At 48.2% G+C, this 25,857-nt stretch overlaps 2 protein-coding genes and 2 pseudogenes across 3 annotated transcripts in view; 1 reads left to right on the top strand and 3 right to left on the bottom strand.

The window, feature by feature from the left end:
* Window positions 1-3,158, bottom strand: part of LOC125546184 (polyubiquitin-like) — a 40,812-nt gene extending 37,654 nt beyond the window's left edge. The window contains exon 1 of the mRNA XM_087514222.1: window positions 2,936-3,158. Coding sequence (XP_087370348.1) covers window positions 2,936-3,158 — 223 coding nt within the window. The remainder of the gene's footprint in view (window positions 1-2,935) is intronic.
* Window positions 1-25,857, top strand: part of LOC125546251 (polyubiquitin-like) — a 242,986-nt pseudogene that overhangs the window by 173,776 nt on the left and 43,353 nt on the right.
* On the bottom strand, window positions 6,440-8,380 carry LOC125528824 (polyubiquitin 11-like). 2 transcript variants are annotated; one of them, XM_087514227.1, is made up of 3 exons: window positions 8,302-8,380; window positions 8,091-8,220; window positions 6,440-7,121 (listed from the first exon to the last, which is right to left on the bottom strand). In XM_087514227.1, exons 1-3 carry the CDS (start codon window positions 8,378-8,380, stop codon window positions 6,440-6,442), a joined length of 891 nt encoding a protein of 296 aa, XP_087370353.1. The 2 variants fall into 2 exon arrangements, with proteins under 2 accessions (XP_087370353.1, XP_087370354.1); XM_087514228.1 differs by having other exon boundaries at window positions 8,311-8,380.
* On the bottom strand, window positions 12,028-12,702 carry LOC125522842 (polyubiquitin 11-like; annotated as a pseudogene).

Raw genomic sequence — 25,857 nt, 5'->3', positions numbered from 1 at the left:
CTAGTTCTTCTAATGCAAATGCCCCGGGATTTGGGTCGCTTTTTTCTGACAAGAGATACTGAAGAAGACTTAGTTTCGTATCCAATTCCAACTAGATGTGATATATCACCTTCACAAGATGCAATAGTAAATCACATATCTAAAACCATGCAATGACTACACACACACACACACACACACATAGACACACACACACACACACACACACACACACACACACACACACATATATATACATGGATAAATACATAAATAAACTTCAGAGTATATAGGAGTATGCGGAAAGGAAAGAAACGAATCGGCGAAACTGCATGCAGACTGTATTTCTCAGTCAACTTACTTGTACCAAGACAGACCAAGGCAGGGACTCTTGTAGCTTCTTTTCTCGATAGACTAGATCATAAAGACGCGCGTTGCCGCGCCCGCCCATATTGAGAAACTATAGAGATATGCATTATGATGGTTGATACAATGAATTAATTATTCAAGAAACACAATATTAGCCCAGTTCATCTTAACATTCTAGGATAACACTCCCTTCTGTGAAATGCCAAGGTTGTTAATATATCATTTTAACATTGGAGAAGGTAAGACATCATATTTGCCTACTTTCAGAAGCCATCGCCTATGACCGTGCCATGCATTCTTTTGTGTTATGATAATGACATTCAACGCACATGATGAAGTAGACGTCAAACTTGGCTAATAAAATATCCTCGCAAACTGAATGGCAATTTCATCTGGTACTGAAACAGATTAAAACTAAATAAATTTCTACGTAAGCCAAAATTAAAATTATTCATGCTCATAATTACCCAAACAAACCCGTGCTACAAGCGAAGTACTAATATTGACATGTTTCTATCTACATACATACATGCCGTATCATAGGGTCCATCGTTGAGTTGTGCAAAAGTAGAGAGTGGGCAAAAAAACTCAAAATATGATTGAGGAAAAGAGCATGGATAACAAAATGCATGTTCAATAATAATCGCATTAGGATTGCACACTTTAATTCCTAATGATTTATGGCTAGAAGGAATTAAACACGACCTGAAATTATCAACATTTGGCAATGACACTTTATTTCCAGAAGATCGACAATAGCAGAATGCATGATCAACAAATGCCATTTTATCATGATTCATGCATCAAGCATATTCTACCCATGCGGCCATGCCTACTCATTTTAGACTAATTAAGTTCTTTAGGTAGAACAAGTCTAAAATGTTGATAGCAGTAGCAAAGGAAAGAACATAGGCAATAAGAGTTATTCAGTCTTACATACCCAAGCCGTACCAAAGAAACTAATATTCATAGGTTCAGCTCATGCCAGAGACAGATTACATGAAATCCGAAACAAAGAGAAGGAAAGGGAGCAGGCAAAACGCAAGTGCCTGGCTGAAATAAAAACCAAACAAATGGCATGGAATGCAGCACTATACTCACAGTAATAGAGAGAACAAAGATGAACAAAGGGCAATAATTTGTGAATAGTCGCACCTGTCCGCCCGCCATGATCGCATAGCTGGTTGAGGTTTACTGTTTTTTAATTGGGTTTGAAGCACACCCCTTGAGAAATTCGTACAGGAAAACTCCAATGAAAACAAGCACTGCAACCCTGTAAGGAGGAATAGAAAATCAGTTCCATAGATACGAAGACATGGAGGAGTGTGCGTCAAACCCAATTAGGGAGAATGGAAGATTGTAGTGACACAGCGATAGCAGAAATCATTTGCCATCATTACACACCGTCGACAATTATCAGAATAACTATGCGCTAGGTCTCAGCTTCCATGTGAAGTTTCAGTTATGGAATTGGAAAGGATGGGATCAGCCGATCATGATATGGCAGTACAGCCGCAATGGCATGTACGCCGGCGGTGTGTGCTGCCGCCGCAGCCGCAAAGGAGGAGATACGTATGTCACTCTTGCGCTGACGAGGATTCTGGTGTACCAGTCGCCTCCACCTCCTCCTCGCACCAGCGAGATGCCGCCGCGTCATCTTGCGTCGGCAAGATGTACGTAGCTGCTTGATGCTGCCGCTGCCACGTCACTCTTGAGCCGTTCACATGGCCTCCTCCTCCTACTGATCGCCCGCCTTCACTGCAGCCAAAGCTCTCTCGCTCATTGTCGCCGCATCCATGATTCATGGACAATCACCAATAAGAAGTTCAGAAGAGCCGGGGTTAGCACTATGAACTTCGAGGACATAGGGAGGGGGAATCAAAACGTAGGGTTGCACTTACGATGGATTGTTACTGGAGGAATACCGTCGACCTTGACCGGAGCCGCCGCCGGTTTCAGGGCAGCAGATGGTGAAGAACCTGGGCCGATCGGGATGACAGGAGGTCGGGACGATCGACCCTCGCGGCGCTCGGTGTAAAAATCTGACGGTTCACGAGAAGGCTCCCAAGTCGATCCCCGGAGCAGCGGCCCGATAACGGGGTAGGGCGATGGCTAAAAAGGCCCACGAGGGCCGAACGATCTTCAGCGTTAAACAGTAGATCGGATGGTCCAGAACGTCAAATCGCTGTGGAGGGGCGTTGGTGGCTGTTCATATGCTAGACTGTGTAGGAGAACGAGAGGGCTCCAAAATAGTTTCGGGAATAGCAGCCCACAGAACAGTAGGCCCATGAGTAGCCCAGGCGCGTGGAGACGTGCGTGAAACGTGGGGTACAGATCAGATCGGACGACCGAAAATAGTGTGATCGGAAAACGGACGGCAGAAAGCGCTAATCGCTGAGAGAGCTCGGTTTAGACTCAGTTTTACTGTTCTTAATAACTACTCAACACATCACGTACTAGGATGATAATTCTACTGCTAACACACCACTAGTAAGGTACTGGAATGATGATAATTCAGCACTATTGGAAAACCGACTGCAGCAAACATGAACTTGCTGTTCGATGGCAGGCCATGAATCTCAACAACCACAAAGACGCCCCACCAGATGAAAGGTAGACTCCTTTTGAATGTTGTAGTCGGCCAGGGTGTGGTGATCCTCCAGCTGCTTGCCGGCAAAGATGAGGCGCTGCTTTCTAGAGGGAACACCGTTCTTCTCGTAGATCTTCACCTTGACACTGTCGACAGTATCCGAGCTCCCAACCTTAAGGGAGAGGATCTCCCCTTCCGGCATCTTCACGAAGATTAACATCGGAACAGCTGGACTACAAGGATGGAGGATGAGGAGAAGAGTGGGCCCTTTACAAATGTTGTGGTCAGCCAAGGTGAGCTTGCCATCCTCTAGCTGTTTGTTGGCAAAGATAAGGCACTGTTGGACCTTGGGGAATCCCTCAATGTCTTCGATCTTGGCCTTCATGTTGTCAATGGTGTCTAGGCTGACCCCCGAAACCCTCGCCGCCGCCACCTCCCCTGCCCGTCTCCGGCGGGATCCGGCCACCCTCGCCGGCGCGCGGCCCGAATCCGCCCCCCTCCCCCGCCCTTCCTTCCCAGCCCCTCCTTCCGCCCTCGCGCCGCCTCCCCGGGAGGCGGCCGGGGCAGCCCCTGGGTCTCTCCCCTCGGCTTCGCATCCTCTTCCTCTCCCCTGCTGTCGCCGGCGGGCGCCCCCGGCTCCGGCCCGAGGGGTACCGACGGCGGCAGGATCTCCTCTCCCCGCGCGCGCGTTCTCTTGGCCCGGGGCAGGGGGCGGCGGCGGTGTCGCTCGGTTTGGCGGCGGTCCGGTGACCCGACGGGGTGGCTGGCGGCAGACGTGGTGGCGGCGCTGCTCCTTGGCGGCGGGGCGGCGTGGTGGTGCGGTGTGGCCGACGTCGCGCCCCTGGCCCAGATCTGGGTCCGGCGGGCCCCATCTGGGTCCTAGCAGGCCGGCCCCCGGCGTGGCCTCGTTGTCTGCGGTGCGGTGAGGAGGAGGAGCGGCTCGGATATGGGGCGTCGGCGCCGATGGCGTGCCGGCAGCAGCGCGAAGGCAGGAGCTTTACGGGCCCACGAGGGCTCGGCCGGGCCTGTGGGCCCACGGACCTAGTGTGCTCCTACTATTGCGTCCGGACGGCTACCGTCACTGACGGTGGAGGTGGGGCCCTCCCGCGTACCGACGGTGCTGATGCCCTAGTCCCGGCTCAGATTCTTCGCCGCGGTGTCCTCACTTCGCGGTGACGTGGTGAGACGGCGTGGGGGCCTCATGACCGCGTTGGCGCATGGTGGTGGTTGGTTTGGTGGCTGGATCCGGAGCGCCCGAGGTGCGGGTTGGGATCGGGGGAAACCCCTGTCGGCGTGGCCGACACCCGCGCAGTGGCGCCTGTGGGTGCCACCTGACCTTCCGGGAGGGCGTTGGGGGCTACCCTTCCTCTCGCCTCGTTGTGTACCGGGGGAAACCCTTGGCAGCAGCGTCGTCATCGTCGCGATCCTTCTTGGAGGTGTTGATAGGTGCCGGCGCTTCGGAGTCTTGGAGCCTAGTGGAAGATCCCGGTGGGCGCAGCGATAGTGAGGCTTCTTCGTTTTTGTTGATCCGCCGTTGTCGGCATTTGTTTCTTTTGCTTTTTCTCTGTCGTTTCTTTTGGGCGTGACTGTGCTGCTTCCGCCCCAGCACCTATCTCTGTATGGTTCGGTTGGTTGCTTTGTATACAAAGCGGGGGGGAAACCCTTTTTCGGTAATGGTGTCTAGGCTATCGACCTCGAGAGTGATGGTCCTGCCTTCTAGCGTCTCTGGCACGAAGATTTGCATCTTTTCTTGGAGGTCAAGCGTGGAATCATGCTGGATGTCGTAATCCGCCAATGTACGGTTGTCTTCCAGCTGCACCCCGTCCAAGACGAGACGGTACCGCTCCTGGATCTTTGCCTTGATGGGAAGGAGGAGGATTCAAAATTTCATGGCCCAGACGAAGAAGATGAAAGGGAGAGGGAGCATATTAGGGCTTACCGAGAGGCGGAATATCGAGTCTGGTGTGCGGGCGGCGTTGCGGCGGCTGTGGCGGAGGAAGGAGAGCGGTCGAAGCGAGAGAGAGAGAGAGAGAGAGAGAGAGAGAGGGTTTTCTTTTTTATAAGGAAAAAAGAATGGAGAGGAGAGGTGTGCGAGGGAAGGAAGCCAATTGCAGAGACACTGACGACACGTCCCCACGTCCACGAACCCAGCTGACATGCCGCAGCCCCGCCCCGCCGCCAACAACACTGCTACGTGAGCCAGCCATCCAAGATCCAAGACAGTCCGCACCATTTTGAGCGTGACTTAAACAAACAGGACAAATTTCATGTGGATTGGACGATTTTCATTTAAACTGGATCAAAATCATGAAACGTTTGACATATTTCACTAAACAAAAGCGGATGTGGCATTTTTTAACATAGCAAAAGTTTCTCACTGGCCTTCGAGACATCCTTGTTCCATGAACTTGTCTTCCCCATGTCCGGCGAGGAAGGGCAAGACATGGGACACGAACATGCCCACACCCGTCTACTATGTCCAGCTCTTCCTCACCGGAGTCTGCCGCCTGGCTGTTGACGTCGCCGGTGAAGGTGAGGTCCACAGTCGACGTGGACGAGTCGGCCTCGTGATCGTTGCGGGCAGCACGAATGACACGGAGCTGCTGACGTACGCGGTCATGTTCGTGTCTGTATTCGCCTCTGCCCCCTCCGCGTACGTCTCCACCGTGATCGCATCATAGTCAGTGCGGTCCTCTGTGTTGAGGGTGTGAAGCCACCACGCGTGCCGGTCGGCGCGAGCCGTGCGGACTCGAAGAACGGCTCCTGGTTGATAAGTTCAGGTCCTTCGCGAACAAGGCCGCCATGGCCGCCTCGCATGCTTGCTCGCCATAGAATTGCCCCTCTACCAACCAGTGATGCGCGAGGAGGTCGATTTGTAGCATTCGTCCTCCTGCGACATTTGGAACACTTACACCGACGGTGTCGGCTGCTCCTCCGCCACCGCCATGATGGCGTTAAAGTGCGCCTGCTCCATGGCGAAGCCAACATACACCGGCGCAGGCGCAGACGATGGTTCTCATCGGACGCCGCCTCTATCCGTCAAGCACGACAGGCCAGCGGCCGACCAAGTCGACCTTCTGCTCCATCAAGAGGCTCTAAACAACGAGGTAGACCCCGCCGTCGTTCCGTGAGAGGTGCATGAAGGAGGAACGGGACCAGAGGTGGTGTGGTGTGGATCGTGTCGTGGATGTCCATGTTTAAATGCAAGTGCCGGTAGGGCCAAGCGGTGGGAGTATGTGGAAAGGAAAGAAACGAGGCGGCAAAACTGCATTGAGACTGTATTTCTCAATCAACTTACGTATGTCAAGACAGACCAAGGCAGGGACTCTTAAAAGTACTAGCATGATAGTTCTACTGATAACACACCACTACTAAGAAGTACCAGGATGATAATTCTACTGATAACAAACCACTACTAAGGTACTAGAATGATGATAATATACCACTGGTGGAAATTCAACTGCAGCAAACATAAACTTGTTCGATGGCAGCCCATGAATCTCAACAACCACAAAGACGTCCCACCAGTTGAATGGTACACTCCATATGAATGTTGTAGTCGGCCAGGGTGCGGTGGTCCTCCAGCTGCTTGCCAGCAAAGATGAGGCGCTGCTGTCTAGGGGGCATACCGTCCAGCTCGTAGAGCTTGACCTTCACACTGCCAACAGTGTCCGAGCGCCCAACCTCAAGGGAGATAACGTTCCCTCGCAGCGTCTTCACGAATATTTTCATCACAACAGTTGGCCTGCACGGGAGGAGGATGAGGAGAAGAGTGGACCCTTTCCCAATGTTGTGGTCAGCCAAAGTGCGCTTCTCATCCTCCAGCTGCTTGTTGGCAAAGATGAGGCACTGCTGGACCTTGGGGAAGCCCTCAATACCTTCGATCTTGGCCTTCACATTCTCAATGGTGTCTAGGTTGTCGACCTCTAGAGTGATGGTCCTGCCTTCTAGCGTCTCCGTCACAAAGATTTGCATCTTTTCTTGGAGGTCAAGCGTGGAATCATGCTGGATGCCGTAATCCGCCAATGTACGGTTGTCTTCCAGCTGCACCCCGTCCAAGACGAGGCGGTACCGCTCCTGGATCTTTGCCTTGATGGTGTAAAGGGTATCTGACAAGTGGACCCCCCTGAGACAGATTTTCCTGCCGGCGGGATTCTTGACAAAGATGTGCACTTTGGTTGGGCTAGCAAACCAAAAATCACCAATTGTTAGACAATATCCAGGCTGTAGAACAATAGACAAAAACAGCAACAATTCCAGCACGTAGTACAAGCAAGTACCTAAATAAAAAACAATAGAAACAAGAATAGAAAACTACTTTCTAGATACCTTGTTTATGCAAACCAGTGTATTGCACTAAGCCTAGCTTGAAAAGTTCAAGACTTAACCATAAAAATATACATGCTATCACTCAGTTCTGTATATTGAATAGACTAGTTATAAGTACTCGTCAATTGATACTTCTATTCGCTTCACACACTTGTCATCTCTGGTTCTAATCCAATCGACCAATTATTGCTTGTTGCTCTGAGAAATGTTTTTCATTGTGAATGGAAAAGATGAAACTACAGTTCAGTATAACAAAGTAATCTTCTGAAAAAAAACCAACTAATAGAAATTAAGCTTGTTCCGGTGGATATAACAAGCAATCACAATAAATGATTAAAAGGTTTGATTACAACTTGCATTGATTGCAAGGTTCAAGATTAAAAACAATTTATAAGCATTGGCTAACACAAAAAATCAAAACTTCCATTACTGATTGGTATATCAATGTTACTGATTAAAACTATATAGAGCAGATACAAGTGTTGTTTGATATTTTCCTTTTTCAAAGAAATACGTTGCTACAACATAACGTTAAGGTGTTCGTAACGGGACTATTAGCACCTGAGGAGTACTTGAATACTGGAAACTCATATTTGACAGGCTAAATACGAGTCAATTTGATTCAATTAGCCAGCTGAGGGAGTATGTGTTCCAGAATCAGATAATAGAGTTTCTCCAGTAAACAAAATGCTTTCCTAACAGGATATTGCACTGATCATAACAGCAACCGAGGGGCTGACTTGCACCTGAAGCTAGTATTAACTGCAGGAGACACACATAGAAAATAGAAAAACTGTCTAAAGAAAGAACTCCGATCACTTACTCGTCCATGTCAGCACGGTCAATCTGCGAGGAATGGCCGCCGCCGTCGTCTTTGTTGTCCTCGCCGCTGTTGCCGCTCTCGCCAACTTCCTCCTCGGAATCTGCCAAGCCCATCAAACACACCCAAGCCACTCAACGACCCCACACAGAAAAAAGAATGTGATGCGTACGCATCATGCACATTGCGAGCAGAAGGAGTCAGCAAAAGTCACCATTCATGCTAGCTTCCTCGACATGGTCTTCCAGCTTGGGCACAGCGGGCGACAGGTGCAGGCGCTTCTTCGGGGGCATCTGTCAAGGATTTGATTTTCATGTCAGTAAAAGATTCTGCACAGGCATCTCTGTGACAGTAACTGATATGCCAATTAATTGCTAAAGGAAGATTTGATTTTCCTGTTAGCCAACCAAATCCCCTCAACAAAAGTTAAATAAAGTTGTCAATTAACTTACTAACACTTTCTAATGGAATAGAACAAACAGGGAGCAGGCAAATGCCAAATCAGCCAACAAGACTCGCCGTTACAAAGATAGCAAGCTAGAGGACCCTTCAGAGTTGCTACCCTACAGGCTACAACTACAAGGCATCGATCTTAATCGGAAAACGGAATATGCATCCTTACTAACTAAAGTTAACAGCATGCAGATGCTTTAGTCCAGCTTTTATTTAGACAAAAACAATTGAACTTCAGTAGACTAGATGGGAGATAAAATCATGAAAGGATTGCCACAAATCATCGATCATACAGTTGTGCAGCAACCACAATAGCAACGTCGCAGAAGACGATCAATCATTACCAGGAACACTAGAGCAGCCATCACAGCAAACACTAGAGCAGGGGAGGGCTAGAGTATCAGGGCTCCCAAGAATACCGACTCGGAGGAGCTAGGTCTGGCGGGTAGGGTTTTGGCGTCGGTGCAAGAGCATCAGGGCTGACAAGAACACCGTCTTTTTCGCCATCGGACTAGGAGCTAGATCAGGAGGGTGGGTAGGTTTTTGGCGTCAGGTTGCTCGGGGAAGGAGGAGTATTCAAAATTTCACGGCGCAGACGAAGAAGATGAAAGGGAGAGCGAGCAGATTAGGGCTTACCGAGAGGAGAGGAGGAAGATCGAGTCCGGTGTGCGGGCGGCGGCTGTGGCGGAGGAAGGAGAGCGGTCGAAGCGAGAGAGAGAGAGAGGGAGAGAGAGGGGGGGCTTTTATATAAGTTATAAGGATTACACATAAGGAAAAAAAAAAAGAAAGGAGAGGAGAGGATTTTTTTTAGACAAAGGAGAGGAGAGGTGTGCGAGGGAAGGAAGCCAACTGCAGAGACACTGACGACGCGCGTCCCCACGGTCCACGAACCCAGCTGACAGGCCGCAGCCCCACCCCTCCCTAGCCCACATGTAGACTGGACCTTTCACCTGAAAGGGACATACTATCCGTCCGCGAAGAAGCACGTGCCAATCAGTGCGAGCTCTGTGTGCAGACTCAAAGAACACCAGCTACTGGTTGATGAAGTTCAGATCCTCCGCGACCAAGGTCACCACGCCTCTTTGCTCGCTTGCCTGCCGTAGAATTGCCCCTCTGACGACCGGTGATGCACGAGGAGATCGAGGTTGTAGCATTTCTCCTCCTGCGCCATCCGGAATGCTGACACCAACGGCGTCGACTGTTCCTCCGCAATGACAACATTGAAGTGCGCCTGCTTCATGATGAAACCAGCATGCACTAGCGCAGGCGCGGGCGACAGTTCTTGTTGGATGCAGCCTCTATCCGTCACACACATGACGGGCTAACCAGCCGGCCACAAGGCCAGCCAACTCGAGCTTCTACTCCATCAAGAGTCTCTGAACGTTGGCATGAGTGAATATGATGCTTACTGATTGTAAAGTAGTGATATGTACAATGGTAAGCAAATCAAACTACCGTTTTGCAAAGAATAACTATGACAATGTAGATGATTCATAGTTAACGCATACACAATTCAGCGACTATACTTTGATGTTGCATATTACATATAAATAGAAGGCATGGATCATAGAAAACACATACGGTTCAGATGATGATGACCTTCGTTAACACAGCTAACCTTTCTTGCTATCGCAAGACAAGCATCAACTATCCTACTACAAATAGTTTTATTGTATATTCGTTCTCCTCCTCTTCAACGGGATCCGCTTGTGTTGGTATCACTCCCCATTATAACAATGGTGGTACGTACTCATCATCAACATCATATTTATAAAAGAAAATGCCACTCGAGTTGCTATCACGAATGAAATTGTGCAATGCCATGCAAGCAATGATGATATGCTTCCAAGTATGAGGTGAGAAACTTGGAACCCCTTTCAATATGCGCGAGCACCCCAAATGCACGTTCAATCTCATACTTCCCTTGAGGTGGACGGTGACGACGAAGACGGAATTCCGATAGATGGTATGTACTCCCCTTGCAAAGAGAAAGATATCCCATTCGGTTTGGATCTTTGGATTTCCAGAGTCCACAAGATAGTATTTCCCTGGAAATGAACATCAAGTTAAGTTCCCACATAAGAATATAATAAATGATGACATTTTTTATTATGTTATACCTTTGGGAGGCACATGAAATGAAGAGAAGGGTGCTAATGTGTGATTCACGACCCTTATGTCATGTGCAGCGGGTAAAGATAACCTGAACAAATTGTTTGATCAAATAAGCAGCTATATGATTGTATCAACACATGTGTAATAATGCAGGTCCAGGGCAAATCCTTAATATATGACATATATAAACCGGATTGGAATTTTTAAGTATCGGAACCAGAAGGAAATCATAGAATCTACACTATACATATGCGGTTTAATTAGGTTGGTCTTGTGCAAGATAGCTATGTAAATTTTCCTTATGCACACTGTCAACCACAAAAAAAACATCAAGCTTCTTATTGTGCAACAAGTACTAATGGATGTGTATTCAAATTTCCAATCTATGGCTCATAATGATCGAATCACAAAAAACCAGAAAAAGATAAGTACATGAACAGAGAAGTATGATGGAACAGAGAAGTATGATGGAATTGGAAGGATGCACGGGAGATGAGAGTTGTGAAGGAGGGATGGAGGAAGGAGAGAGGGGATGAGTGGAGTACCTTGCTGTGGACGGGGGTGATGACCGGTCGATGCATTGTACAGAGGACGGTGGCTCAAAGCAGTGGACAGAGGGGCATCATTGGGAGTGGCTAGGCGGACGGGGAGAGCACTGGCGACGGGGAAAGGTAGCACGGCCACAGATGGCTGGCCAAAGGGGCGGCGCCGCAGGCGAGCCAACCCTAGCTCGTGGCGTCTGTGTCCTGGTCATCATTTTTCTAACGGGCGCGCTTGGAATCGATGTATTTCGATACGGAGGTGTTTAACTTACACCTGTATCTTACCGGCTGTAGAGCAATTTACGCCCGGAAAGGAAATGACGGGCGAAGACGTGTATTATTTACAACTGTATTTAAAAGAAAAAGGGAATCCAAACAGGGCCTTCGTGTTTTTTTCCTTACGGAGGGATATTGGATGTTCTCCTTTTTTGTGAGGAGGATAGCTGTTTAGTCGCTCACTACAAGGAGAAAAGGCGCAAGATTTTGCACTATGTAAAAAGATTCTCAAAAACTATTGCGCAATTTTACCCATTTGGTTAGCTTCTAGCTTCTTAACCAGGCACATCTTTAATGGTAGTTCCGCTTGATAGATGGATAGGGCCAGTTTTCCACACTTCAACAAACAATGCCTGAGCATATATTACAGTACTAGAATGATACTCCATACTACTCCCTCCGTCCCATAATATAAGAGCGTCTTTGACACTAAACTAGTGTCAAAAACACACTTACATTATAGGACGGAGGGAGTACTTTAGTGATAACGCACCACTACTGGAAAGAAGGCTCCAGCAAAATAAAACTGGTTGTTGAATGGCAAGCCATGTAGCTCAGCAACCACAAAGGCGTTTCACCACATGAAGGGTACTTTCTTTCTGAATGTTGTAGTCCGCCAGGGTGTGGTCGTCCTCCAGCTGCTTGCCAGCAAAGATGATGCGCTGCTGCAAAGGGCAAGTGCCGTCCAGCTCGTAGATCTTCACCTTGATATTTTCGATGGTATACGAGCTCTCAACATGAAGGATGCAGGCCTTCCCTTCCAGAGTCTTGACAAAGATGTGCATCATCCTACTTTCTCGTGGCCTACACGGGCGGAGGACGAGGAGGAGAGTGGACTCCTTCCAGATGTTGTGGTCAGCCAAGGTGCGGTTATCGTCCTCCAGCTGTTTGTTGGCAAAGATGAGGCACTGCTGGCCCTTGGGAAAGCCCTCCATGTCCTGGATCTTGGACTTCACGTTACCAATGGTGTCTAGGCTGTCGACCTCAAGGGCGATGGTCCTGCCTCCCCGCGTCTCCGTCACGTAGATTTGCATCTTTTCCTGGAGGTCAATCGTAGAGTCATGCTGGATGCCATAATCGGCCAATGTACGGTTGTCTTCTAGCTGCACCCCATCGAAGGAGAGGCGGTACTACTGCTGGATCTTTGCCTTGACGGTGTACAGGGTGTCTGATGAGTGGACGTTGAGGCAGATTGTCCTGCCGGTGGGGGTCTTGACAAAGATACGCATTCCGGATGAGCTAGCAAACCAAACATCACCAATTGTTAGACAATATTTAGACTGTAGAACAGTATACAGAAAGCGTCAACAATTCCAGGTAGTAGAAAGAGCCCATTATTTGAATAAAAGAACAGTACAAGCAAGAAGAGAAATGTACTGCATAAATACTTTGTTACAGAACAAGGTGCCACACTAAGCCTAGCATGCAAAGTTAAGTCTTGAGCAATATCATTAATAATATACTCAGTTCTATACATTGTAGAGACTAGTTAGGTGCCGTGAGTTGCTGGGGAATAAAATGGCTCATATGGTATTATCAATCAAGTGATAATTTATTTGGTGAACACACCTGTCAAGTGCAGTTTTTCACAGGGTAGCAACAGACGTAGCAATTTTTCTCTACTTTCCCTATTTGTCTCAGCATATAGACTCACTATTGCTGCTGTTTTTTTGCTAAATATAAATTTATATTTTCATTTTATATCAATAGCACTATAACTTCTCTGACACATACACGGCAGAAACAGTCTAAAAAAGAACAACGATCCATGTGTGAGCTAAAGAATTTGAGTAGCGAGCAAAGATTCGCTGAATTTCAGTACCGGGGAAAGATACACAAAGATAGCTGATGAAAAGTAAATCATACGCTTTCATGTGTACAAGAGAAATGAATGCACAAAAGTGAGAAAGTGAGTTAAGGCACCTAAATAGCTTAAGAGCTATCAGGGGCATGGGACTGTGGCATGCTGGGTTGACGGGAGGCGGTAGAATTGGTACTGACAGAGTACAGGCGAATGCTAAATCGGCCAACAAGACCCACTGTTACAGAAGGTAGCTAGCTATAGCATCCTTCAGAATTTCTACACAAGGCATCGATCATAACCGGAAAACAGAAAATGTAGCCTTACGAACTACACCATGCAGATGCTTAAGTCCAGCCTTTATTTACACAAAAATATCAACGTTTGCAACAGGTAAGGTTATAGAAGCAATAAGAGAGATCTAGTCACAAGGGCTGACCTACCCATATAACGATTTTGGACAATCTTTGTTGTTTATCTTGTTGTTATTTTTCTATTTCTTATTTATGTGAGTAAATTGCACAAAACCACCACTTTGAAGGCAAGGTTTGCGAAAACCACTACAATACATTTTTTTTTTCAAAAAACACCATGTCTTCGGTAATCTTTTTGCAAAAGACATTGATCGGCGGATCAGGCTCAGTTAAGTGAGTTTATGACAGGTGGGGCCCGTTTTTTGCCTACGTGGCATGACTTTTTGTGCCAGGTAGATTTTAATCTAAAATTACAAACTAGACCCTAGAATTTTACATAGACACCCCTAAATCAAAAACGAAAAAGCAATTAGCCCCCGCTTCTCGCCGGCCGTGGGTGCAGAACGCCGTCGCCGGCTTTTGACCGCTCGTCGTCGGCACCATACGAGCGCTGGTTCACGGGCACCAGCCGGCTCGCGCGGGAGGTGACGCTGGAGCGGTGCGTGTTCACCGGCCCAGAAGTTGTCGTCCGTCCCCCTCCCTCCGCGTGCGCGTTGGTCACCCTTGGGGGCCCTGCCGTTGGCCGTCGTCGTGGGGCAGAGAAGCGGCTCGATCCAAATCGAGGACGGCGGCGGAGCATCGCGGCTGGGCCGGATCCGGTAAGGGTGCTGCCGTTGGCGTTGTTGTTGGGTCGAGCACAGCAAACAAGGCCGACGCAAGCGCCGAGAGGAGGCAGGAGCGCAGGATTGAACACCGCGGAGGCAGCCGACGGGAGCGCCAAGAGGAGGCAAGAGCGCGGGGTCGAGCACGGCGGATGCTGCCGACGCGAACGCCGGGAGGAGGCAGGAGAGCAGGGTGGCCGCGGGGAGGGAGCAGGCGCTCGGCGGCGCAGCGGGCGGGACCTTGTGCAGAGCGTCCGATATGAGGGACAACCTGCAGCATCGTAGCCGTGTGCTGCCCCGCCGCCGTCCGGCGAGGCGGTTCCTGACGTTGAGAAGGTGCGGCGGCGGCGGGCCTGGGAGAGGCAATGACCCGATCCCGACGGGATCTGGACGAATTGGAGGGCGGCGAGGCGGTTCCCGACGTTGAGAAGGTGAGGCGATCCGCGGTCGGCAAGCTCCAGTGTTAGTGGCTCGTCGGGGGGGAGGGGGGAGGGGGGTGGAGCATCGGCTCCGTCGCCGAGCTCGAGCACGCCGGTGCCCAAGGGGATGCAAACCCCATCTGCCAGGATCGGGATGGGGGCCTGAGAAGCGGGGAAAAAATTAGGGGGCTTTTCGCATTAAACCTAAACAGTTATGCCACGTAGGCAAAAAACGGGCCCCATCTGTCATAAACGCACTTAAACGAGCCGATCCGCCGATCAGTGTCTTTTGCAAAAAGATTACCGAAGACATGGTGTTTTTTGAAAGAAAAAAATGTATTGTAGTGGTTTTCGCAAACCTTGCCTTCAAAGTGGTGGCTTTGTGCAATTTACTCTATTTATGTATATAAAGTTATAAACAAAACAAAAAATTATAAAAACACAAAGTATCTAGCTTATTACATTCCATGTGGAAGACATACATATAAGTATAACAACTCCTGCGTATGTGATATGATATATACTCCATCAATCTCTAGATGAAGAGTTTCTTCCATGGGAAGAAATGATGAACAATCCTAAGATCTAGCAGAAGATGATGAGGCTAGCAGCAAATTCCATGAGGACCCGCAACCCTCCAGTGTAATCCTAGCTACCTGACACTGACAGTAGGCTTAATAGAAGGCTTGAATTTACCCAACCCATACGTGAACGATTGCACGGCGGTAGATCCGATGGGCGGGAAATCAGCTTGATTTGCAGTCTCTGGAGCTTTGTGTGCAAACAAAGGGAAAAAAAACTAGAATTCACCGAGTCCATTTGCGAACAATTGAACGGATGGGGGGCAAATCATGAAAAGATTGCCACAATCATATTCATACAGTTGTGCAGCAACCACAATATCAACAGAAGACTGACTAATTAATACCAGGAACACAGGCACAGCAACCAAAGCAGATCGGAAACACCACCACCGGTCGAGCCATCGCAGCGAACCGTACGGGGGAACACCACTGGTCGCCGTTGCAAGAGCAGGGGAGCGGCGGGTGCATCTCGGTAGCATACACTAGGGCAGCAGGGCTCTCAAGAACGCCGACTCGGGGCTAGGTCAGGCGGGTAGGGTTTTGGCGTCGGGTTGCTCGGGGAAGGATGAGGATTCAAAATTTCACGGCGCACACGAGGAAGGTAGAAGGGATAGCGAGCGGATTAGGGCTTACCGAGAGGAGAGGAGGAAGATCTCCGCTCGAGTCCGGTAGCAACTGCGGGTGGGCGGCGCGGCGGCGGAGGAACGAGAGCGGTCGAAGCGAGACAGAGAGGAGATGGTTTTCTTTCTTCTTTTATACTATATAGGAAAAAATGATGCGGGCCCCACATGACAGACGTGACTTTTGAACGAACGAAGGAACCAGGAAATATCACTTATCAAACTCGTGTGAATTCTTGACAACAAACATGAAAGTGCATGCAAACTTTCGTAAGGAAAAGAGATGCGTGGTGGTTTAAAAAGGAAAAGAGTATTTAGAACTTTCAAGGTAGGTAGGTATTGTTCAGGGTGCGGATTCGGTCCGGTTTATACGGTTTTTATACTTCGGTTTATACGGTCTTATACATAGATACGGTTCTATTTTGGTAATAATCATTTACTTTTGATTTGGTTCCGGTAATAACCAAATTAATCAAAGTTGACGTGAATTTTTTAGCCAACACATCACTTTTCCATGTGTAAATACATGATATATATCATAACGAGGGAAAAATAATTAGAAAAAGATAAAGAAGGGACGTTGGATAAGCAGTCAGCCTAATCACGTAAACTGAAATCAAAAAATGGGCTAGAAAGTAATGTACTATAGCTGCTCATTACACTTTTCAACTCAAAAAAACCGGAACAACTGCAGGACCACCATCCTCGTACTACTCAAAAGTCAAAACCCGAAGGAATCACCCTTTAGTTCGGTGGTTTGAGCGGTACATGGCCCGGTACAGCCGCCCGAGAATGCCGTCTGGTACAACCGTCTGGGACCCCGGTTGTATCGGTAATTAAACAACTACCAAGACAATTGGACAGCCGCCGCCAGGGTACCGCATGCCCACTCGAAGAAATCACCCTTCGAGTGGTGGTTGGACCGGTGCAAGACCCAGTTGAACCACATGCAGAAAGGCCGGTACAACCTCACTTGCACCCAGTACAACGGCCAGGACAGTAGCCACCGTGACCACTCCACAAAGGAAGTGGTACAACCGCTCTAGGGAGGTTTTTCTGCAGATGTTGAGTAAGTGGCTCTCCTTAAAATGGTAGGCAATATGTAGATGTGTACGTGTTTGATTCATTCGTACCTTTCAATGTGAACCCCTCTTAATAGTACAGATTTCCTACGGTCAAAGAAATAAACACGTCGGAAATGGAAATGTCGTCTTCGCTCTTTTCCATCCAGAGGGTGCCCAACCATCTTGTGCCATATTTAGTATACCTGAGTAGTTTAGGCACATGATTAGTATGCAAATTGGATTGTCATCAATGCCAAAACACTTGAGACGGAAAATGACCTTTCAGTTGTACCCAAAGTTTGAATAGTATAGTAAGCAATGAGCTGAATGAAAAGGAAAGACTTTAGTATAAATTAGAATTGGTGAAGCGAAATTAAATATGTAGTATCGAGATGATGAATGCATAAAAATGTAAATTGGTTTGCACCATATTATGTACATGACTACTGAAACAAAGAACTCGGAAAATTAGAGACCATGACTTCAGCTCAAGGATTGAACAACGCTTTTCATCAGCATGATTTGTGTTTCTGTATGTTGTTACAATTAAAATAAAAACATGATTTTAATTGGAATGTTAGAATCTATAATGTGTTCCAAACACTACCCCAAACAGACTTTTTCCTGACGGCCAAAATCCTTCAGGAATGCACAGATTTCGTCAGGATTGAGAGCCTACCGTCAGGAATTTCCCGTCAGCAACAACTTGTCAGGAAAGATCGCCATTCCTGACGGTGCCCGTCACGAATAGTTTTCCTGACGGTGTTTCCTGACGGGAGACTGGAGCCACCAAAAAACATATTCCCGACGGCCTCACCGTCAGGAAATGCCGTCAGAAAACTGGCCGTCAGGAACTTGTTCTGTTTCCTGACAACTAGTGGCATTCAGGACCATACCTTCAGGAATGAGCTCTACATATCCATGAAGGCTGGCTTCGTCAGGAAAGAATGAAAACAGTCCTCAGGAATCAACCAATAGTAAGGCTCCGTTCGGTTTGGAGGCAGAAAAAATGAAGGAATAAGTAACTGCACAGGAATAGAGTCAAGTGACTAGAGCGAGCCTATGAAGCCTTCTGCCCTGTTCGGTGTGCAGGAAATGGAGCCCTTGGAGTACGATGAAGAGATGGACGTTCTCACCGCTGATTAGAGTTTTTTATTGTCTCTATAAGTGATGACCTCCCATGCAGCCATTGTTTATTCTGCTGGACCGCACTATAGCAAGAGCTCAGCCTCGCGCCTCGGTCAGAACATGAGGTTCCGGTGGATTTTTCATTTCCTGTGAAAAGTACAGGTTCACGTGACTTTCCACTGGAACAGGCTACCAGATTCCTGTGAAACGAACGCACTGCAGGTAGAAATTACTAAGGAAACTGGTCCTCCAAAAATTCCTGTGAGATTCCTGCGTACCGAACGGAGCCTAAATAAAAATATTATTGGAAAGCGGCACATATATCCATAGTTCCATATGCACAGCCACAAGCCAAATCATTTCACATTCATGCATATACAAAGGTCTCTGAACCCGGTTTAAAATCACATCCAATTCCTAGGTCACAATGTACCCATCCAATTTATTTATATCTCAATTGTTCACAAGATCCACACATTCATATCCAAGTCATGATTCATGGAAGCTTAACTTAACAGGAGGTGTCACCAACTCCTAAATAGGCATACTAGTTGATTCCTAAATTGCCAGCAAAAGCAATTGACAAAGAAAGCCTACCTGCACCCTATTTCACAATATTAACCACTAATTATACTACTGGAATTCCTAAATGTTGGAGTAGAACTATGCTCATTCGCATGAGTAGCATGAGGATGGTCTTCAACATGGGAAGATTCTATCAATGGAGTACCAGCATTCCCTTGGGCTTGGAAGGTTTCATTCACCTATACAATAGAAAAAATATAGGAGATTTCAATGAACAATAGCGAAAGGCAAAACTGTGATATATACAAGCTTTCAAACCAAAAGGTGAACTCCAGCTCATGACACACTTGTTGCTAGCCACCAAGAAAGTGAAGAAGACTTTTCTTATTCCCAAGTACAGGCTGCAATTAAATGTAACAGGAACATAATACAAAAAAATGCAACAAAAATTAAATGGTTGTAATCCAATGCCATATACCCATAGTTTTCATGGCAAATGAAAATTTGTGGTGAGCAACCCCCTTCACACCTTTACGTGATAGCAAACAAAATCATCACTTCATAGGAAAAATCTAAGTATGCCAAGCACTAAACTGCATGTACAGAACTAGCAATACATGTAGGAAATGAGGAGTAAGCGGCATATTTATAGCTTTGCAATGCAAGTTCTGAACATCGGCGATTTAACATTACAAGAACTTGATGTATTTCAAGTAAGGACAGAACATGGGCATGAGCTAAAACGGTTGGGGAGCCTAAACAAGCTGCAAGGCAATCTGAAAATTCATCAACTTGAAAATGTTAAAAACAAGAAGGAAGCGAATGATGCAAAGTTAGCTGATAAGAAAAGACTAATATGACTGGAACTGTCTTGGGATGGTTCCTTATGGACTTGCTCACCAGAAGTACAAGTGGAGGTGCTTGAGGGCGTTCGCCCACCCAAGGGTCTTACAACTCTGTCTCCATCACCACTACGCCCCAGTACCTAGAACGACTTCTTCTCAGAAGCTGTATTCATGAAGGAAATTAGAATAACTGGAGACATACTCATAAATGCAAGTTTAGAGATATATACATCTATGAATTCCATTGATGCAGCATGTTTTTAAGGGACCACGTTTATGCTGTTTATTTTCTTGTTATGCTATGCAATATTGTGTATTGATTTATGTTGTTTTATATTCCGTTTCCATTTAGGGCAAGATGAGTTGATAGAACCAGAGTATACACAAAACGGTAAGAAAAAAGGGATAACATGAATGAACAAATCGTTGTGTTGGTGTAACACAATGCCAAACTAATCCTACTGCAGTCCTTAGATATATAATATTAAGAGTTTAAGACAATCTTTTTTTGTTGCTCCAGGGATAACATGAAAACACATTAATGAAAACTGACTGGGATAGAAATTAGAAATTCTAAATGATCTATAAATGGATCTCACCAGTCATAGTGAGAATCATTTCTGAAAATTCTAAGCTAACAGGGCTAACATGTACAGAGAACATAATTAATTTTTATGACAACTTAAATCATGAACTAAGTTATACTGACCACATAGTTGAAGTACACAGGCACTTAAGAAGGCAGTAACCACTAACTGAAATACAGACACTTGGGCAGCATGAACATGTTGTTATCCACCAAGCAAGTGAAGAAGTCTTTTATTAAAGCCAGGGGAAGTCTGCACTTATGAAGAGCTAACAGGAACATAACGTACAAGGAAGAAAAGGGAATAATACATGAATAAAATGTCTGCACTTATGAAGAGCTAACAGGAACATAACGTACAAGGAAGAAAAGTGAAGTCTTTTATTAAAGCCAAGTGAAGTCTGCACTTATTAAAGCCAAGACCATGCACCTTTCGTACTTTAATTTGCTCCTGTACTTGTTGAGGTTGTCTAAAATGTTTTAATACATGAATAAAATGTCAATACCATGCAAGACATATATATGCAGTTGTGCACTGCACTGGCACTACACTACAAGGACAGAACTAGCACCACATTTACAGAGAAAGAAACAAGAGCAGCACATAAGCAGGCAGCAACCACTGATTGAAATACACAGGCACTGATTAAATAGATTGTTTCTTATCATAAATTATTAACACATGAACTAGTTTGATGCATCCCTGTTTTGATGACACCACAATCTTTTGCATGCATTATACATTGCTCTACTTGTATAATTCAGCTGCAGTTTACTTTGCTAACCATAGAAGTAACATGATCACAAATCATTGTCAAGTTTGTGCATAGAGGAATTGGGGATCATAACAACTACTTACCAGATCAATATCATCCATCATCCAATCTTGAAAAGGAAGAAGCTCTTGGGTATTTATTATCCATCTTGCTATATATCAACTGTAGTGCAACTAATGGTATATATCATGTCATGGAGTAGAACCATGCTCATCCAGATGAGTAGCATGAGCATGGCCTTTAGCATGGGAAGGATCTGTCAGCGGAGTACCAGCATCCTCCTGGGCTTGGAAGGATCCATTCACCTATAATGGAAAAGAATATAGCAGATTTCAATGAACAATGGTGAAAGGCAAAACTGTAATATATGTGTACAAGTTTTCAAACCAAAAGGGAAACTCCAGCTCATGACACACATGCTATTAGTCGCCAAGCAAGTGAAAAGGCCTTTTCTTGGTGCCAAGTGTAGGCTGCAACTATGAAGAAGTAGCAGGAACATAACTTTGAAGATGCTTTGTGGTGGGTTCTTCTGAAACCATGAACATAGCGTGTCGCTATTAATTTCAGATTAACAATAATTGTAGTGTTCAAGTTTGTTGCTGTTGCAGGCCCATACTTCTTTTCCTACATATGAGAACATGCTCTTTCAACAAACTTTCCATACTCACAAGTCATATGAAACTGAGTGGAACCTACCAATATGCTTGGATTGGACCTCTCGATGGAGAGGGTTGTCGTGTGGCACTGTCACTTCTCAAACTTGGCCTTTGTAGTGCTACAACTTGCTGATTTTGTAAGACCTTCAATGAAGAGAAAACAATAAAACAGGCATACATAAACTACACCTTCCTGAACAGGGGACATAACGTACAGCTTGCAGGTATTGACATGCATACATATATGTATCACAACTCTATCAATGACACCGATTGAGGAACAACCAGATTTAATGTATCCTACAAACTTAAAATTGCACAGCACACTACATAGACAGATGGCGACTATAATACACCATGGCTGTTGCACTCAATCCTTTCAGAAGAACAACAAGACAGCATTGTTTTAATCTAAAGAAGAGTGAACAATGAACATATTGCTGGTACTGGTGAATTCTCAGCTAGGGATTCAACATTCATAATGAAAAAATTGTACAGGCTGCCACCATTTTTGGTCTTTCTTGAAAGAATCCAAGTTCCCCGCTGCTCAGCTTTGGTTGTTGTTCGTCGAGACTTACTTGGCAATGGGAGGCGCTGGACTGGGTGGTAGACGAGGCAGCTGGCCGGCGAGGGAGGCAGATTTGGACAGTCAGGAAGACAGATCTGGATGGCCACTGAGGCGTTTGTCGATGGAGGGACGGAGCTGGAGTGGCCGGACGGCGAGGAGGCGCCGGTCGACGGGGAGGCAGGTGGCGCCGGAGTGGCTGGACGGCGAGGGGGCGACCCTCGATGGGGAGGGACACTACCAGAATTTAGGCAGTTGCCGACGGCCATATCTATGCCGACGGCCCCCGTCGGCATATATGGGCATACCCCGACGGCCCAACTAAAGCCGTCGGCGTATAACCATCTATGCCGACGGGGGCCGTCGGCATAGATAAGCCGTCGGCGTTTCTCCGAATATACCGACGGGGCCGTCGGCATAGATCAGGCCGTCGGCATATCACGTGGGCACGTCTACCCGGGCGGCGACGGCAGTTTGACGGCGTCAGGCTACGGCGACGGGCTAACGGTGGCCGTCGGCATAGCTACGCCGACGTCATCGATCCGCCGCGCCGCCACGTCATCGATCCGCGTCGTTCACCGGTCCCGTGGGCTAGGCCGTCGGCATAGGCCTGGCCCATGGTTTTTGCCACGTCATTGATCCCCGCCCTACGCCATGTCATCGATCCAGGGCTCTACCGTTCCGTGGCCGTAGATATACCGACGGCTAGGCCGTAGGCATAGGTTTCTATTAATATTTTTATATTTTTTGTATTTTCTCTTATTATTTTTTATTTTTTTCCAATACTAATTTCATTAACTTAAATGTACAGAAAACATATATCGATTGCCCCCCACACGAGCCTTCTTCCGTCATGTCACGGAGAGGTTAGACGGGACGGGCCGGGTACCTGTGGGGGGTAGCAATGCCGCCAGGTGTTGCGGTGGGCCCTCCTACGGTTGTGGAAACGTGGTGGCAGGCGCAGGCACGCGGCTCCGGGGTGTGCCCCCTCCCCCCTCACGGGCGTCGATGCTGCCATGCCCCGGGGGGTGAAACGGCCACGTCGGGCCGACGCAGAGGGAATCTTGGGGTGGGTTGTGCCGGGACTGTGTTGGGGGGTGTACCTATGGCTGGGCTATGACAACAAGGTGAAAAGGTCCACCGGTCAAACTACGTCCAGCGAAAGTCAAAGGGATAGACCCGGCGGTCGTCTGTGTCAGGCTTAGACGGGACGTGGTACCTGGGGGGTAGCAATGCCGCCAGGTGTTGCGGTGGCCCTCCTACAGTTATATAAGCCCGTCCGGCGAAAGTCAAAGGGCTAGATCTACTGGTCAACTGGGATTCGGGATGGCCTTCGGGGTGTAGCTATGCCACCGAAACATCGCATGGGTCGCGATGCATGTGTGAAAGTGTTCTGGCATGGATAGACACCCGTCTTGGGGCTCCGTGGTGTGGCCCCCCTCCACGAAAGGCAGAGCAGCCGTCAATTAGAGGGGGGGGATGGTGCGGGTGCGGTGGAACCGGAGGGAATCTAGTGTTGGGTTGGGTCCAGACCGTGTTCGGGGATGTTGCTATGGGCTGACCTATCGCAACCAGGTGGAAGAGTCCACCAGTCAAAGCCCGTCCGACGAAAGTCAAAGGGCTAGATCTACTGGTCAACTGGGATTCGGGGTGGCCTTCGGGGTCTAGCTATGCCACCGAAACATCGCACGGGTCCCGATGCATGCGTGAAAGTGTTCTGGCATGTGTAGACGCCCGTCTTGGGGCTCCGTGGTGTGGCCCCCCTCCACGGAAGGCAGAGCAGCCGTCAATTAGAGGGGGGGATGGTGCGGGTGCGGTGAAACCGGAGGGAATCTAGTGTTGGGTTGGGTCCAAACCGTGTTCGGGGATGTTCCTATGGGTTGACTTATCTCAACCAGGTGGAAGAGTCCACCGGTCAAAGCCCGTCCGGCAAAAGTCAAAGGGCTAGATCTACTGGTCAACTCGGATTCGGGGTGGCCTTCGGGGTGTAGCTATGCCACCAAAACATCGCACGGGTCCCGATGCATGTGTGAAAGTGTTCTGGCATGTGTAGACGCCCGTCTTGGGGCTCCGTGGTGTGGCCCCCCTCCACGGAAGGCAGAGCAGCCGTCACTTAGAGGGGGGGATGGTGCGGGTGCGGTGGAACCGGAGGGAATCTAGTGTTGGGTTGGGTCCAGACCGTGTTCGGGGATGTTGCTATGGGCTGACCTATCGCAACCAGGTGGAAGAGTCCACCGGTCAAAGCCCGTCCAGCGAAAGTCAAAGGGCTAGATCTACTGGTCAACGGGGATTCGGGGTGGCCTTCGGGGTGTTGCTATGCCACCGAAACATCACACGGGTCCCGACGCATGTGTGAAAGTGTTCTGGCATGCGTAGACGCCTGTCTTGGGGCTCCATGGTGTGGCCCCCCTCCACGGAAGGTAGAGCAGCCGTCACTTAGAGGGGGGATGCGCGAAAGAGTAGAGAGGGTCACGGCAAAAACTGGACGCACTTCGTGTACAAACTGGACAAACTCTTTCCGAGTATCAGGATTTCGGAGTCCGGAGTGGGTACTAATGTGCATCCCACCAATCAGGAAGAATCACACGGATCGTGTGTTTCTTTCTAGCTCTTGCGAGTCGTTGGATCAAGGGTGTGTTTCTTCCTAGCTCATGTGAGTCGTTGGATCGAAACTAGCACAATCACTTTGTGAGCCAGACGACCCTATATATAGCCCACCTCTCGCCTTCCCTGCATAAGTCTTTCAGTTCATCGACTACATACATCTACCAGTTCATCGACTGCATACATCTACCAGTTCATCGACTGAATACAAATCATTCGGATTCGCCATCATACGTCCAACCGTGCATTTGATATGCATATATATGCATCACGAGCCACGGTTGGGCTGTATGATGGCGATACCGATTGGTTTGTTCTAGATCCGACATAAAAGGTTTGATACAACTTCCTTTTTGTGACATAAGAGCTATCTCTCCTCCTACCTATTTTGGTTACACAACTACCTATTTGTGCCATGTCCGAAGCGTCGCACCGGGCCCTCATACATGCGGGGTGGTGTGGTGGCATGTCCGAAGAGGCGGGACGCGTCTCCGGGGCGTGGCCCCCCTCACTGACGGCGATGACACGGTAGTAGACGTTCTGCGGTAACGATGCGGCGTCAATATGACACGGTAGTAGATTTTTTTGGACGACGTGGGCACATGTGCTATAGGAACGATGGTATTTTTTCATAATTTTTGGTGATGGAGAAGTATCCGAAAAATTCCCTCTACGCGGATTGCCCTTCGCGCGTCTACGGCTGTGGCCGGCGGCCTCCGGGGGCTAGCATGCCGCCAAATCTTGCGCCGGCGGCCTCTCACAAGTCTGGAAGTGTTGTTGCGGTTGCAAACGCCCGGCACGCGTGTCCGGGGTGTGCCCCCCTCACGGACGGCGCTGCCGTACGGCCCCCGTCGGCGTATCATATATGCCGACGGCTTTTCTGTGCCGACGGCCTCCCTGGCTGTGCCGACGCATATGTTGCCGATGGCCCTATGCCGACGGGGGCCGTCGGCATAGGCCTATCCCGACGGGACTCAGGCCTATGCCGACGGGCCGTCGGCATAGGGTGCGATTCCGGTAGTGGGAGACGGCCCTAGAGGAGAGGGGGCTGCAGCGGGTGTAGGGACAGGCGACGGGTGTGGTGTGCGGCGGTGCCGGGCGGGAGGAGACGGCCATGGTGGTAGCGGGACAGGGGG

This window comes from Triticum urartu, chromosome 3A, assembly GCF_056163025.1.
Source record: "Triticum urartu cultivar PI428250 chromosome 3A, HENAU_Tu73, whole genome shotgun sequence".
NCBI classification, from domain to species: Eukaryota; Viridiplantae; Streptophyta; class Magnoliopsida; order Poales; family Poaceae; genus Triticum; species Triticum urartu.
This window is presented reverse-complemented; position numbering and strand designations above follow the sequence as displayed.

What these genes read in the sequence shown, in the direction of transcription:
- LOC125528824 (XM_087514227.1), bottom strand. Translation starts at nt 8,380, where the DNA reads ATGCCCCCGAAGAAGCGCCTGCACCTGTCGCCCGCTGTGCCCAAGCTG. An exon ending in CGAGGAAGCTAGCATGAATG is followed by an intron (nt 8,221 to 8,301) that starts GTGACTTTTGCT and finishes GGGGTCGTTGAG; the next exon opens with TGGCTTGGGTGTGTTTGATG. An exon ending in GACCGTGCTGACATGGACGA is followed by an intron (nt 7,122 to 8,090) that starts GTAAGTGATCGG and finishes TTGGTTTGCTAG; the next exon opens with CCCAACCAAAGTGCACATCT.